Below are 15,631 nucleotides of genomic sequence, written 5' to 3'. Positions count from 1 at the left end.
GTATAGTAACGGGGTTTCAAATCTTATGAGTTAGCGTAGAAGTTTAAACAATATTTTCTGTGATATAATATCTTCTTTTGAAGTTTAAGTACACATTGTTTGTTAGGTATTTATTTTTATAATGTTGGTGGAAACTACATAAGGGATGTATTTTGGTTATGTTATTTTTGTTGAAGGGTCAACAAAAAGATACAACACTTACAACATGAAAAAGGTTATTGTCACTCTGGCCTAACTATCTTTCGTATATTAGTTTAAATGGTCCCTCGTGACTATTTTTTGCTCTTAAAGGGCTTAAACTTGTCATTTTATCGTTTAAAAGGTCACATTTCTAGATATGAAGGGTGCAACCGGTCACACCCGTCTGACCAGGACGTTTTCTTATTCCACCTCAATGCCAAGTAGATTAAATATGCCAGGTCATTGCTACGTGTTATGTCACTAAATGAAACTTATATCCGTTTAAACCCTCTCAACTGTCCCGTTCATTTATTCTACCACCATTTGCATTCGTATACTTTTTTCAAACCGTGATTGACACAAATCCGTTTCTTAAACTCTTCCTCCTTGAAATCAGCCAACATAATCAATCCTATGGCTGTCTACATGAAGATAGATCTCCATTTTGCCGGAATTTTTTCGAGGTACCCCGCTATTTGTTACTCAGATGGTGCAGAACAAAGGTTCGATGATGTCGATTTTGTTGGAATGGACAAGAACGAGTTTTTGGGGTTCATTCAAAGATTCGCTAATGAGGTATGCATCAATGTTTACTTTTGCATGCCCGATGTGGTCTTCCCTGATGGATTGAGGTTAATAGCTACTAATATAGACTATATGGACTTCATAGAAGTAGGATATGCTTCTGGTAGTGTTATTAATGTATACATGGACCATGTTGGTGTTAATGTACATCAATGGATCCTTGAGGAGCAAGGCGAAATATGCAGTTCACTAGATGAATTGTCTGATAGAATTGAAGTTGGTGAAGAAGTGCAAGCTGGTATGGATATGGATGATGGAATTGAAATTAAGGATCTGTTGGGTCATAGGCAAGGTGTTACGGAGGATTTGCAAGGCACTAGGGAAGAGTTGCAAGATGGGTAAGGTGATGACATTAACATTGAAGTTGAGAATGATCAAGGTGATATGGAGGATCTGCAAGGTAGTATGGAGGATTGGCAAGGTAAGGAAGATGATGGCATTGACTTGGAAGTTGAAAATGAACCCGATGAATTTATTCATATGAATAGGACAAAAAATGATGAGTTTTTGAGCAAACTGTGCCCAAATGACCAAGTTACCCCTAACAGTCTTCCTCATGAAGAGCTATATGAGCATGTAGTCGATGATGAAGTAATATCTAATGAGCAAGCTATTTATAATGACCATGTTCATTGGAAAAAACAGAAGCTTGTATTAGGTATGAGATTTGTGAATCCTAAACAACTGAAACACATGTTGTGTTACTATGCTGTTGCAAATGGTTATCAGTGATGCTACAAGAAAAATGATAACAGGAGACTTTTAGTGAAATGTTGTTCCGGTGCTTGCAAGTTTAGATTGTGGGCATCTTGGATGAGTGAGGAAAAATCTTTCCAAATTAAGAGTCTCATAAATGAGCATAACTGTGCAAGAAACTTCAAATTAGGTTCAGTTGTCAACTATGCTTGGATAGGTACCCATTATACCACCCAATTCTTACAGAAACAAAAAGTTAGTGTTAGGCTCCTTAGGGATAAGGTTAAAGAGAAATTTCGGATAGATGTAAGTATGGGCCAGTGTAGAAGAGCTAAGAAGTATGTAATTGAGTTGATTGAGGAAACATTAGTGGATCACTTTGCAAAGCTATGGTCATATGGTGAGGAGATAAGAAGATCAAATCCTGGATCAACAGTCAAAATGGATGTCAATGCTATGCCAGATGGTAAGACTTATTTTAGCAAGTTTTACATTTGTTTTGATGCCCTAAAGAAAGGGTGGAGAGGGAGCTGCAGAAGAATTATAAATTTGGATGGGTGTTTCTTAAAGGGTTTATGTTCAGGAGAGCTAATTGTTGCTATAGGAAGGGATGCTAATAATCACATATTCCCAATTGCATGGGCAATTGTATGTGTAGAAAACAAAGCAAATTGGAAATGGTTCTTGGAAAATTTAAAAGATGACCTTCATCTAGAGGATGGTTTTGGTGTATCATTGATGTCAGAGCAACACAAGGTATGTCATATACTTACAACTTTTATATATTTAACAATTAAGTTACATGATGTTTAAAATATGACTATTATTATGTAGGGGTTGTTAGAGGCTGTTAAGGAAGTGCTTCCTATTGCTGAACATAGGCAATGTGCAAGGCATATTGTAGCCAACTTTAGGAAAAGATTTAGTGGTGTAGACTATGAGAACATGTTTTGGAAGGCAAGCAAAGCATCCACTGAGCCTTTATTCAATGCTGCCATGAAGGAGATTCAAGTACTTAATCCTGCAGCCTATGATTACCTTATGGAAACAAACCCAAAATCTTGGAGTAGAACATTCTTTCAAGAAGGAAAAATGTGTGATGCAGTGGAAAATGGATTGTCTGAGAGCTTTAATAGTGTCATCAGGGATGCAAGGAAAAAGCCAATCATCACCATGTTAAAGGAGATTAGACTATATGTTATGGAGAGGTTGTACAATTTGAACATGAAAGGTTGTTCATGGCCTGATTTCATACCCTGCCCATCAATAACACTCCTACTAAATAAATTGAAAAGAGATCAAAGGTACTCTCTAGTCTTTACACTTTTAATATAGGTGACATACTAACTAATAAGGTGGGTTTAATAGGTATTGGCATGTTTTACCAAGTGGTCTTAACCAATTTGAAACCAGAAACCTAGCAGAATCATATGTTGTTGACCTTGACAAGAAGACTTGTACTTGTAGAGTATGGCAACTTAACGGGTATGGTTGTGTGCACTCAGTAGCTACTATATCATATTTGAATAGAGATGTAGCCACTTATGTTGATCCAATGTTGTATGATGTCTTCTACAAGAACACTTACAAATACCATATACATGGGATGAATGGCAGCAACATGTGGCTAGTTACTGAGTTCATACCACCCTTACCACCATTGAAAAGAAGCATGCCAGGTAGACCAAAGGTAAATAGAGGAAGAGATGTATCAGAAAAGCTTCCAAGGCACACAGTATCTAAGGCAGGGAAAATAATCTTGTGTAGTGTGTGTAGACAATCAGGGCATAACAAGGTTACTTGTCCCAAAGTTGAAAGGCCACATGCAGAAAGGTCAAGGGTGCAAAGGAGCATGAAACTAAGGGTCAAGAAAAGGAAAACAATTGACAAGGGTAAAGATGGTGAAGGAAGTAGTGGACCAACTAGAGGTGGTGAAGGAAGGAGTGGACCAACTACAAGTTATGAAGGAAGGAGTGGACCAAAAATTGGTGGTAAAAGGAAAAAATATGAGAGGATCATAAAAAAGAAACTTGCAAAGAAGGTTAAGACCAAGGATAGGAAAGGTGAAACTAGTGCAAACCCGGTAGACCTTAATGAGTAGGTATAATTTGATGGTTTCCTATGGGTATGTTTGACAATGGTTTTATGTTGTACTTGTTTGTTTGGGTTGACATTTACTTGTTTGTGTGAAGTTAGTATGTTTATATTGACAATGGTTTGTAATATTATCATGCTTTGGTTCTTTAAGACTTTCGGATTCCTATTACTTTTCACCTAGCATGCAGTCAATTCCCATTATTTTCATGTGCTATTTATGTGCTTAATGGACAAAAATGTGGTCCTTGTAAGTAAGGGTATTGGCAGAAGACATTATACGTAATGACATTAAGCAACCCAAGAACATTAACAATTGCTTTTATTTGATTAGATTAAGGGTAATGACACAACAACACATCAATGAACCATCACATAACTACATAGTGTTCTTAATTCATCAATCCAAGTACATAACATATAAATGATTAAAGTACATTTGATTACAACTTATAAATGATTAAACCCAAAAAAAACACCCAACTACAAAGTAAAAGCAGCTTCAACTTCAACACCTCTACTTGCAGGTTTTTCTTCGACCTCGGGAGTACACTTAAAATTATGTCTTCATTGTTGCATTTTATTTCATCCACCCAAGAAATGAAACCTGATCGTGGTCCCTAAAACAGAAATTAAGGTAACATTAAAAAACCGATCATCAAACTAGGGTTCTAAACATATGAATACAATTACCTGGTTTGGACATGCATAAAATGGTCTTCCAGGGTTATTGACAGTCTTCAATGTGCGAATTATTGCTAGACTTCCACACCCACACACAATCTTCATGTGTGAATTTTTGAATCTCACTCCACAGTTCCTTTGAAAAAGAGAAAACAAAATGAAGGATCACAATTGCTTTGAAAAAGAGAAAACAAAATGGTATTCCAGGGTTATTTACAGCCGTTAGAAGCATCAAATGACAAAAATACCCTCATCGTGCAACGCACGTGGGATACAAGAACCCAACATATGTTATCATTGTTGTTCTTGCATGATCTTACAACCAAACTAAAAATGATCAAATGTACTATGATACAAAAAGCCTGAGAGCTACTGAGGTCCTTTTCCATTAAAAAACTTAACATACGCACAAAATGTCTGCCATTAACACAAGTCTTTTAACATGATCGTTATATATGAAACCCAAAAGAACAAAAAAAAAAAAACTAAGAACAGAAAATCCATAACTATCCTAGCTTCATATTGTACCCAAAGCATCTTATCCAAGCTTCATAAGGACTTTGACCCCAACCATCATCATCCCAAGCATTACCACCATGACGCCGCCCATCACCAGAGTAATCGCTTTTAACTTCCTCTATGATCTTCCAACTTGTGATGCAGACTTATGTGATCAACACGACACACAATGAAATCTTTACCCACTTGATCTTTGAGCGTCTGCATCTCGATCTGGTTGGCAGCAATCTTGTCTCCACAGTCGCAAAAAATCGAATGCAGGTCGCTGAGGTTAACAAACTCTCCAAAATTTATCGAGTCAGGTGAGGGAGGTGGTGGAGCCGACATTGATAGATTTTAGGGTGTTGGTCGGAATCGTGTTTGGCTTATTAGGGTAAAAAGGTATCGATTTCTGCTACCTTAAGCACCAAAGATTTGTGAAGAAGACTTTATGCGCCCACCACCGATTCTTCCTTGTCCTCTATGGGTTGTTGGATAGTTGGTAGACATAATGGCTAATTAATGAAGGTTAGTTGGATGCTTAGGTGGAGGATGAGTACACGAGTCCAGTTCAATGCTGAGTAAGCTGCTTAGTTGGCAAGTCAAAAAGTTCTTTTACCTTCGATTGTGGATTAAAGTCCCATATTAACTGGTCATTTACAAGTATAAGCCCTTTAAAAGCAAAAAATAGTCACGAGGGACCATTTAAACCAATATACGAAAGATAGTTGGGCCAGAGTGACAATAACCCACATGAAAACATTGCTTCTTTAATTTTTCATTACATGGACCATTTTGTTATTTTATTATTGTACAGTAACCATCTATGTAACTTAGTTTTAAATTATTATATAGGCCATTTCTATAATTTTATTATTACTATGAAATATTTCAGTAAATTTTATATTTCCTACAGTTATACATACATAATCATTTTTATAACTCCGTCTATTTCAAGCAAAATGTTAGGACATATGGGTCATTTTTAGAACTTTAGTAATACCGTATGGATCATTTTATATAATTCTACAATTTAATAATGCACGAACCTTCCATTTATTCTTATTAAGATTATATGCTTTCAAAAAAATTATCATTGTTAACACTATACTTCTAACGAGTTGTGTTGTGTTCTAACGCGCTCAGTAAAAAGATCAAAAGTAACGGTGCAAGCAAAAATAAAACCATTCACGCAAGTTTTGATAACCACAAGAACCATGTTCGTATAAAAGAAGTAACGGTTAAGTATGTGATCTATGATAAACCACATTTACCATTTATGTAATTTGGTCTTATTTAATCTATACTAATAAAATTAATTAATATGAATTCACAAATAGAATGAACTATCTACATTAATATGCATATACATTAATTAATATATTAATAGAAAAAAGAATTTACAAATAGAAAGTTATTATGTACATTAATTAATATATTAATAAAATTAATTAATACGAGATGACATTTAATATGTGAAATTTGAATAAAAAATAAAAAAGAAACAATAAAAGTGTCAAGTGGATATTGAATAATTCGAAAAATTCTATAAAATCACCGGTGTTAAAATAAAGGAGAAAATGACATATGACAAAATAATTATTATTTATTAGGATAACTAGTTTATAACCCGTGGAAACCAAATTTATAAAATCAATTGAACTTTTATAATAAAAACTTAAAATTATTAATCAATTACTTTAAACAAATTATTACTTAAGAGATTTCTTTAGTTATATAATATTATAATAATTGATTTAAATAAATATGTGAAATTATATCACTTTATAATTTGTATTAGTTTTATTTTAATTTTTATTCTAATGTTATTAATTTATTGTAATTAGAGTGATAAATTTAAAATTTGAAATTTGAAATGGAGAATCGATAAATTGACAAGTGGCATGCATTAATAAGAAGACATAATAGGGTGACACATGACAAAACGAGAATAACATATGCATTAATTAGGAGGCCTAATAGAATAACACATGTCAAAAAGAAAATAAAACTATTCTTTTATTAGAATATATAGAATATAGAATATAGAATATACATATATTATATATCTACTATACGGAGACTTTGCACTTTAACAATTTAACCACATAAGATATTGTATTTTAAAAATCTATATTCATTTAAATTTTGTTATTAATCATAATATTACACTTTTGGTTATTTTTTTCCTCATTGAGACATTTGAAAATCTAACATTTTGTTGTATTATACTTTCAGTATACTATTATACACTCAAAATATTAAGACAATATACTTTTTTTTCTCATTGAGACATTTGAAAATCTAACAATTTGTTGTATTATACTACCGGTATACCATTATACATTCAAAATATAAAGACTATACTTTTTTTTATATATAAATTAGGACTTTAAAGCTACCATATATTGATGGGTTTTAGCTATAAGAACTTTCCTATGTGCGCATGCAAAACCCTAATGCTTGGATCTAGGCGTTCTAATTAAACATGCTTTGAATCCAAGACTTCTAATGACTATTTAGGTGTAATAACAATATTGAAACAAATCTAGAATCATACCTTTGAATTCCTTGTTGATCTTGTTGTCTTGGAGCTTCTAGAGTCACAATTGTCACTCCTCTAATGGCTTACAAACACCAAATAGCAAGGAGGATGATTTGGGAGAGAGGAAAGGGGAGGAAATCGGCCAGGGTTCTCTTACTTTAGATGAAGTTCCGATTTCCCTTTCCCATAGGGCCTATTTATACTTGTAGACTCCTTAAGGGTTACAAACTAAACCCTAATTGGATAATCTTCTCTTAAGGCTATCCAAATCCATTCCTTAGATAAGCAATGGACAATTCAAGCTATCCTTTAGCTTCTAGAATCCGTCCAATCCATATCTATATGGATTTACAGTCTAAAGTTTAACTATCAAACAATTGACAGTTTATACCCTCTTATCTAATTAATCTCTTTAAGTCACCAAATTAATTCCAATTAATTCTATGACTTATATTAATCAAATAACAATATATTATTCTTTATATTATTCTCATAATATACTAATAATATTTACTCTCTCTTAATAAATCATCCTATCAAGTTGCTATGGTGAAGGCAACCCAAAAGGACCATGCACAACCGGGTCAATTACTTGCCTAATATATTTGCAGCCTTAGACACTATTCCAACAGTCTCCCACTTGGATAAGTCTAGTAACTATATGCACAAGTACAATTCGATTTGTAATCGTAGCTCTCAAAGACGCTGTCAAACTCTGATCTAATCAATCTTGTCCTTTAGATAAGGGATCGTACAGTCCTCTGTTAGATATCATGCTGACAATCCTATGGAATGGTTAGTCAAGCATTTAGGTTTCTCGATCTCTGATTTATTCGACATAGAACTTAATCAAACACATCAATTCAGTTCTGACCGGGCCCGGCACATAAGTCAAATCAAATCATCGAGCGGCCGAGATATCGCTTTTACCTTCTTAGATAAAAGTTACAGATAAACTTCGACTTATATGCATTTACTTATTTAATAATCAACTATACACAACAATGCGTTTTATAACATTGAGTTACCAATGCGTTTTCATATTATCAATGTACAATCAATTAGCAAATAACAAACCATATATCTAGGTTTTAAGACTATATGATATTATCGTCTCACGATCACCCTTTATATCATATTCCATAAGGTGATTCCAGCAAACGCGGGTTTGTTCCAATGCTTAAAACCAGTTCATAAGCACTCATGAATGTCGCAGCAACCCTTTGCTATGTCTAATACCATTTAGACAATCTACGCACCGATTCATGACAATCTTCATTCATATCTACTTCCAACATATGAACGATTGTGGACAATTTGAACAATTCGATTATTCCTAATAAATTCAATTATTCTGGAAGTCAAAACATGCAAAGTGAAACAATAGCTAAACAATTAACATAAGATAGTAACATTACTCATAAATAAAAATCATTTATTTAATCATCAAATGTTAATTACATTTATCTATTACATGTTTCTAATACTATCTAATCTATGCTAATATCACCCTTCAGCCCAATACTCCTAGCATGTTGCAAGTGCTTAACCCTACTCAGTCCCTTCGTAAGCGGATCTGCTGGGTTATCTTCTGATGATATCCTCTTCACTACGAGTTGTCCTTCTTCTACACGATGTCTAATGAAGTGATATTTTCTGTCGATATGTCGTGATCTACCATGATCCCTCGGTTCCTTGGTCAAGGCAAACGCTCATTCGCTCGCTGCAATGTACTCTGATTCGCACGTTGAATCAGCTACGGTTTCCTGCTTGGAACTTTTCCATGTCACTGCTCCTCCATTCAGGGTAAAGACCCAGCCCGACTGCGAACGGTAGTTGTCCCTGTCGGTTTGAAAGCTGGCGTCACTATACCCTCGCACCTTCAAGTCATCACTCCCTCCGAGGACTAAGAACCATTCCTTTGTCCTCCGAAGGTACTCAAGGATATTCTTCACCGCAATCCAATGTGCTCTGCCAGGATTCCCTTGATATCTGCTAACCATGCTCAAAGCAAAGGGTACATCAGGGCGAGTACAAGTCATAGCGTACATGATTGAGCCAACTACAGAAGCGTATGGAACTCGGCTCATTTCTGCTATCTCAGCTTCGGTACTCGGACTTTGAGTCTTACTCAACTTGGCATTACTTTGTATCGGTAATTCTCCCTTCTTTGAGTTTTCCATACTAAAACGTTTTAGTACCTTCTCCAAGTAAGTGTTCTGACTAAGTCCAATTAGTCTCTTACTTCTTTCTCTTACTATCCTTATTCCCAAAATGTAAGAAGCCTCTCCGAGGTCCTTCATAGCGAAGCACTTCCCGAGCCAAGACTTAACCTCCTGCAGAGTCGGGATGTCGTTTCCTATGAGTAATATGTCATCAACATATAGAACGAGGAAGCTTACTATACTCCCACTAGCTTTGACATATACACAAGACTCATCTTCGCTTCGTACAAATCCAAACTCTTTGACTTTCTCATCGAAGCAAAGATTCCATCTGCGAGACGCTTGCTTAAGTCCATAAATGGACTTCTCAAGTTTACACACTCTATTCGGATGCTTCGGATCCATAAACCCCTCTGGCTGAGCCATGTAAACATCCTCAGCCAACTTTCCATTAAGGAAAGTGGTCTTGACATCCATTTGCCAAATCTCATAATCATGAAATGCGGCAATCGCTAGCATCACTCTAATAGATTTTATCTTCGCAACTGGTGAGAAGGTCTCATCATAGTCAACTCTGGGAGTTTGAGTAAAGCCCTTCGCAACCAATCACGCCTTATATGTGTGTACGTTTCCATCCATATCGGTCTTCTTCTTGAAGATCCATTTGCACCCAACGGTCTTACGTCCGGGCACATAATCAACCAAATTCCAAACTTGGTTATCATACATGGATTGGATCTCGCTATCCATTGCCTCTTTCCATTTTGCAGACTCCGGGCCTGCCATGGCTTCCTTATAGCTATTAGGTTCATCAAGATTTATTAGTGTACCATCACTAATATACGTGTCCCCTTCGGTAGTAATATGAAAACCATAAAACTGGGGTAGAACTCTAACTCTATCGGAACGTCTAAGAGGTAAGGCTTCGTCAATCGGTTCAACCTGAGTTTCCTCCTCGGGTTGAGTGCCAGCGGTAGAGGTTCCTTCATCTATCGACTCTTGAATCTCTTCAAGCTCGATTTGCCTCCCACTGTCTCCTTGGCCTATGAGTTCTCGCTCTCGGAAAACTCCTCTCCTCGCAACAAAGACAACATTGTCCTTCGGTCTATAGAAGAGATATCCAAAGGATGTCTGCGGGTAGCCGATGAAAATACATCGGTCACTTCAGGGTTCGAGCTTGTCGTGAGTATCTCGTCTTACGAAAGCCTCGCAACCCCAAACCTTGATATGTGCCAACGAGGGAGCTTTCCCTGTCCACATCTCGTGAGGTGTTTTGGCAACCTTCTTAGTAGAGACTCGGTTAAAGATATGGGTGACAGTCTCTAAGGCATACCCCCAAAAAGAGATAGGTAGTGAAGCACGACTCATCATAGAGCGAACCATATCCAATAAGGTTCGATTATGCCTTTCTGCCACACCATTCATCTGCGGTGTCCTAGGAGGCGTCAATTGCGAAACTATTCCACACTCCTTGAGATAATCGTGGAATTCAAGACTTAGGTACTCTCCTCCTCGATCGGATCGAAGCATCTTGATTTTCCTGCCCAATTGATTCTCCATTTCATTCTTGAACTCTTTGAACTTTTCAAAAGTTTCTGACTGTTGCTTGATTAAATAGATATACCCATGTCTACTATAATCATCGGTAAAAGTCACGTAGAAGCGGTTCCCATCCTTCATGGTTGATCTAAACAGTCCACATACATCGGTATGTATTAAGTCTAATAGACCTTCACCCCTTTCACACGTACTCGTGAAGGGTGACTTAGTTATCTTTCCAAGTAAACAAGACTCGCATGTGTCATCTTCCCTAAGGTCGAATGACTTTAACACTCCATCCTTTTGGAGTTGGACTATGCGTTTCTTGTTGACATGTCCAAGACGAAAATGCCACAAGGATGCTTTATCCATACTAGTGGAAGAATCTATGTTCAAAACATCATTTCCTAAGTTATCAACAATCATAACAGTTTCATAAATTCCATTACATGGTATAGCTTCAAAGTAAAAGACACCATTTAGATAAGCCAAAATAGAACCATTCTCATTATTAAAAGAAAATCTAAAACCTTGTCTATATAAACCATGAAATGAAATGATGTTTCTAGCCATTTCTAGCGAATAGCAACAATTGTTCAAATCTAAACATAAATTATTCCTAAGCACTAAAGAATACACTCCAATCTTGGTCACAAGCGACGATCTTCTGTTCCCCATGATTAGATTGATTCTTCCTTGCTCCACATCCCTACTTCTTCTTAGTCCCTGCACATTAGAACAAATGTGATAACCACAACCGATATCAAGAACCCAAGAAATAGCATGATTAGAATCGTTAGATTTGATTGTATATATACCTGCGAAAGATGGCTTGATCTTTCCTTCCTTGATGGCTTGCAGGTATTCCGGGCAGCTTCTCTTCCAATGTCCTATCTTGTGGCAGTGGCGGCACTCTGCCTCCTTCGGGTTAGGGCAGGGCTTAGCGGGATCAACTTTGGTCCCACTAGAAGAGGCACCATCTCGGGCTTTAACCTTGCGATAGTTCTTAGACGAAGCCTTCCTCTTCTTTCCCTTTCCTTGACCAATAGCCAAGACAGGAACAGCGGGTGGATTGGGAGTTGGTGCAACAGACTTGTCTTTGAAGTTGCTCTCAGCGACCCTCAAGAGACCTTGGAGTTTGCTTAGGGTGACCTCCTCTTTGTTCATGTGGTAGGTCATCCTAAATTGATTGTACATCGGAGGCAAAGAGTGAAGCACCATGTCGATCGCCAAGTCTTCCCCAAAGTCAACATTTAACTTGCGAAGGCGGTGGACATACCTTTGCATCTTTTGCAGGTGCACAATAAGAGATTCTCCATGACCCATCTTAGCGGAAATCATGTTGGTGAAAATCTCATAACGCTCTTGTCTCGCGTTCTGGTGGTATCTCTCCAATAAGTCTTGATGCATCTCGTACGGGTACATGTCCTCGTAGGACTTTTGGAATTCGTAGTTCATGGTGGCTATCATGATTCAATGTACCTTCGTTGCATCTCGCTCATGAGTTTCAAAAGCGGTAATTTCAGCCGGAGTAGCGATTTCGGGGTTGATTTTCTCGAGCTTCTCATCGAGGACATACTCCTTATCCTCATAGCGAGCAATGGTGCGAATGTATCTATCCATTCGCTAAAGTTCGTTCCATCGAAGGTGACCTTTTTGGCAAAGGCTCATCAACGTGAAAGAACTAGCAGCAGCGTTGTTTGCGTTCGACATCTACAAATAGAAAGGACAAAGATAGATTAGAATATGAATCCCTAATTATCACCCAATAAGAAAAATTAGGGCTAGGATCCAACAATAACATTTACATATGAGAAAAGGGATGCCGTAATCTAACATGCAAATAAATTGAAGGTAAGTGAATGACGATTCACTAATTCTCCACCATAAAAGCTAACTATTAGTTCTAAATGTATTGATAATTCCTAGGTTCGGATGAGATTCATTGAAACTATTCAATGGAATGTTTAAATCTCGATATGCCCCTCTAGTTTGTGACTGGGATATCGAGGATCACAAAGCGGGTGTGAATTACCATGCAAATTCACATGGTGCCTTTATTGTAACGATCACCTATTCGATGTGCCAGTAAACCACACACGCTCCATCGAACTATGATAAACAATGAATCACCCTTTGTCACCTTTGCTTAGAACCAATTAGTGTGCCGGTAAACCACACACGCTCCACTAACTTCTTAGCAAGGGTGCAAAGTGTAATTTCATGGGATTGTATCAATTCACTTTTCCTAAAGTAACTAAGATTGGGAAATTTTAAAATATGTGTAGTTACTTTGTATTTCCTATTATACTTTTAATGAGAGGATGAGGTTGCCCTATCCTACCCGTTCGGCTAACGACCTTCCACCGATCAAGCAAGCGGTGGGTGTGAGTGTACACCCATTAAGCGCCATTTTATAGGCCTCAACCTTATACTCACCTTATAGATGGGCTTCGTGAATGAGGCCTACTAACGGTAAGACTAGTATTTTAGTTATACATACATATATATATATATATATATATATATATATATATATATATATATATATATATATATATTAATCTTGTAATATTATATTAGTATAGGGTTGTATTTTAAACATTTTAAAATCTAGGGTTTGAAATTTAAATTGTCTAAACTAAAACTTTTAATTACAAAATATAAATTTCAAAACTTGAGGACAAGTTTTAAACATTTAAAACATGGAGGATCAAATAACAAATAATTTCAATTAACAATTAATTTCCTAATTATATATATTTGATTTATTCAAGATTTCTTGCAAGATAATTACCAAAATAATCAAAATAATTAATTAATTATTATATAAGGAAATTAAATATTTTATTAGTTGATAAATATCTTTAATTAGATCAAGAAAATAGTCATATATATCAAAAAATCGGATTAGGGTTGATCTAATATGATTAAGGTAAGTTTCCATAAGATAATCATGAAGAAATCCCGAATCTGGCCATTCCTGACGCTTAGACTCGCCGAGTGCACCAAGGGACTCGCCGAGTCAGGCCAACTCGCCGAGTCCACTATGGAACTCGCCGAGTCCATGACTCAGAAATACAAAAATCGAATTTTGCAGTTTAGTTTCAGACAATTAAGCAACAATTTAATGAAAACCAAGCTAGGCTCTGATACAACTGATGGGTTTTAGCCATAAAAACTTTCCTATGTGCGCATGCAAAACCCTAATGCTTAGATCTAGGCTTTCTAATTAAACATGCTTTGAATCCAAGACTTCTAATGACTATTTAGGTGTAATAACAATATTGAAACAGATCTAGAATCATACCTTTGAATTCCTTGTTGATCTTGTTGTCTTGGAGCTTTTAGAGTCACAATTGTCACTCCTCTAATGGCTTACAAACACCAAATAGCAAGGAGGATGATTTGGGAGAGAGGAGAGGGGAGGAAATCGGCCAGGGTTCTCTTACTTTAGATGAAGTTCCGATTTCCCTTTCCCATAGGGTCTATTTATACTTGTAGACTCCTTAAGGGTTACAACCTAAACCCTAATTGGATAATCTTCTCTTAAGGCTATCCAAATCCATTCCTTAGATAAGCAATGGACGATTCAAGCTATCCTTTAGCTTCTAGAATCCGTCCAATCCATATCTATATGAATTTACAGTCTAAAGTTTAACTATCAAACAATTGACAGTTTATACCCTCTTATCTAATTAATCTCTTTAAGTCACCAAATTAATTCCAATTAATTCTATGACTTATATTAATCAAATAACAATATATTATTCTTTATATTATTCTCATAATATACTAATAATATTTACTCTCTCTTAATAAATCATCCTATCAAGTTGCTATGGTGAAGGCAACCCAAAAGGACCATGCACAACCGGGTCAATTACTTGCCTAATATTGATAAGATTAAAACTTAATCTTGAAGATCGATTAGATCTTAAACAGGTAAAATAAAGATTAAACAGCAAGAACACGAAAACAATAAGCAACTCAAGAATGAATCAAACGTGTCGAATGATTATAAAACAACCCTCAGAAGAGCTCGATCAAGAACATCAACTGTAGAGGGTTAAAAGGTTTACAGGAACGATGAAGAAAATCAAAGCTATAGTAATTCTATCTCTTGTATTCTAGATCGTTAACCTAATATGCATGCAAGCATATTGTTTATATAGGAAACATAACAGACTCTCGGTTGGACAGGCCCAAACCGGAGTACAAAATAATTGGCCTATTAACCGAGCCCAATGACGCAATACTAAACTGCAACCCAACAATCTCCCCCTTTGCGTCAATTGGAGCGAGATCTTCACTTCTTACTTGGGCCAGCAGCAGCGGCAGGTACCTTTTTCTTTACAGTCTGAAACAGACGAGAGATAAGAGCAAGTATCGTTTGTCTGAATCTGATGTACCATTGAATCATATCGTTGAAGTATTTGATATCATCCGCTGCATTCTCTTTACACCGATGGATGATCGACAGCACATGCTCTAGACAAGTAGTGGTATAAAGATGTTTATCCGCTAAGGCAAAGAGACATTTCTGTCCTTCTGCTCTAGTGAACATGACCGAATTACACCTCGGGTCAATCTTGCCCATCTTCATCTGATTGAGATCACTGGCTGAGCCAACAGGAGATATCTT

General features: G+C 36.4%; 1 protein-coding gene across 1 annotated transcript; it reads left to right on the top strand.

Annotated features, from left to right (window-relative positions):
* Window positions 1–1,773: 1,773 nt before the first annotated feature.
* LOC111919104 (uncharacterized) lies at window positions 1,774–3,562 on the top strand. Its single transcript, XM_023914718.1, has 4 exons — window positions 1,774–1,927; window positions 2,045–2,217; window positions 2,296–2,765; window positions 2,830–3,562. The coding sequence occupies exons 1-4, from the start codon at window positions 1,774–1,776 to the stop codon at window positions 3,560–3,562; spliced, it is 1,530 nt and encodes a 509-aa protein (XP_023770486.1).
* The last annotated feature ends 12,069 nt before the right edge of the window (window positions 3,563–15,631 follow it).

The sequence above is a fragment of the Lactuca sativa genome, chromosome 7 (genome assembly GCF_002870075.4).
Source record: "Lactuca sativa cultivar Salinas chromosome 7, Lsat_Salinas_v11, whole genome shotgun sequence".
In the NCBI taxonomy this organism is placed as follows: domain Eukaryota; kingdom Viridiplantae; phylum Streptophyta; class Magnoliopsida; order Asterales; family Asteraceae; genus Lactuca; species Lactuca sativa.
Note: the sequence above shows the minus strand (reverse complement) of the source record. Positions and strands in the feature narration are given on the sequence as shown.

Excerpts from the sequence above, each read along its gene's own strand:
- LOC111919104 (XM_023914718.1), top strand. The coding sequence starts at position 1,774 with ATGGGCCAGTGTAGAAGAGCTAAGAAGTATGTAATTGAGTTGATTGAG. Across the intron at positions 2,218-2,295 it reads TGATGTCAGAGCAACACAAG|GGGTTGTTAGAGGCTGTTAA; the intron begins GTATGTCATATA and ends ATTATTATGTAG. Across the intron at positions 2,766-2,829 it reads AAATTGAAAAGAGATCAAAG|GTATTGGCATGTTTTACCAA; the intron begins GTACTCTCTAGT and ends TGGGTTTAATAG.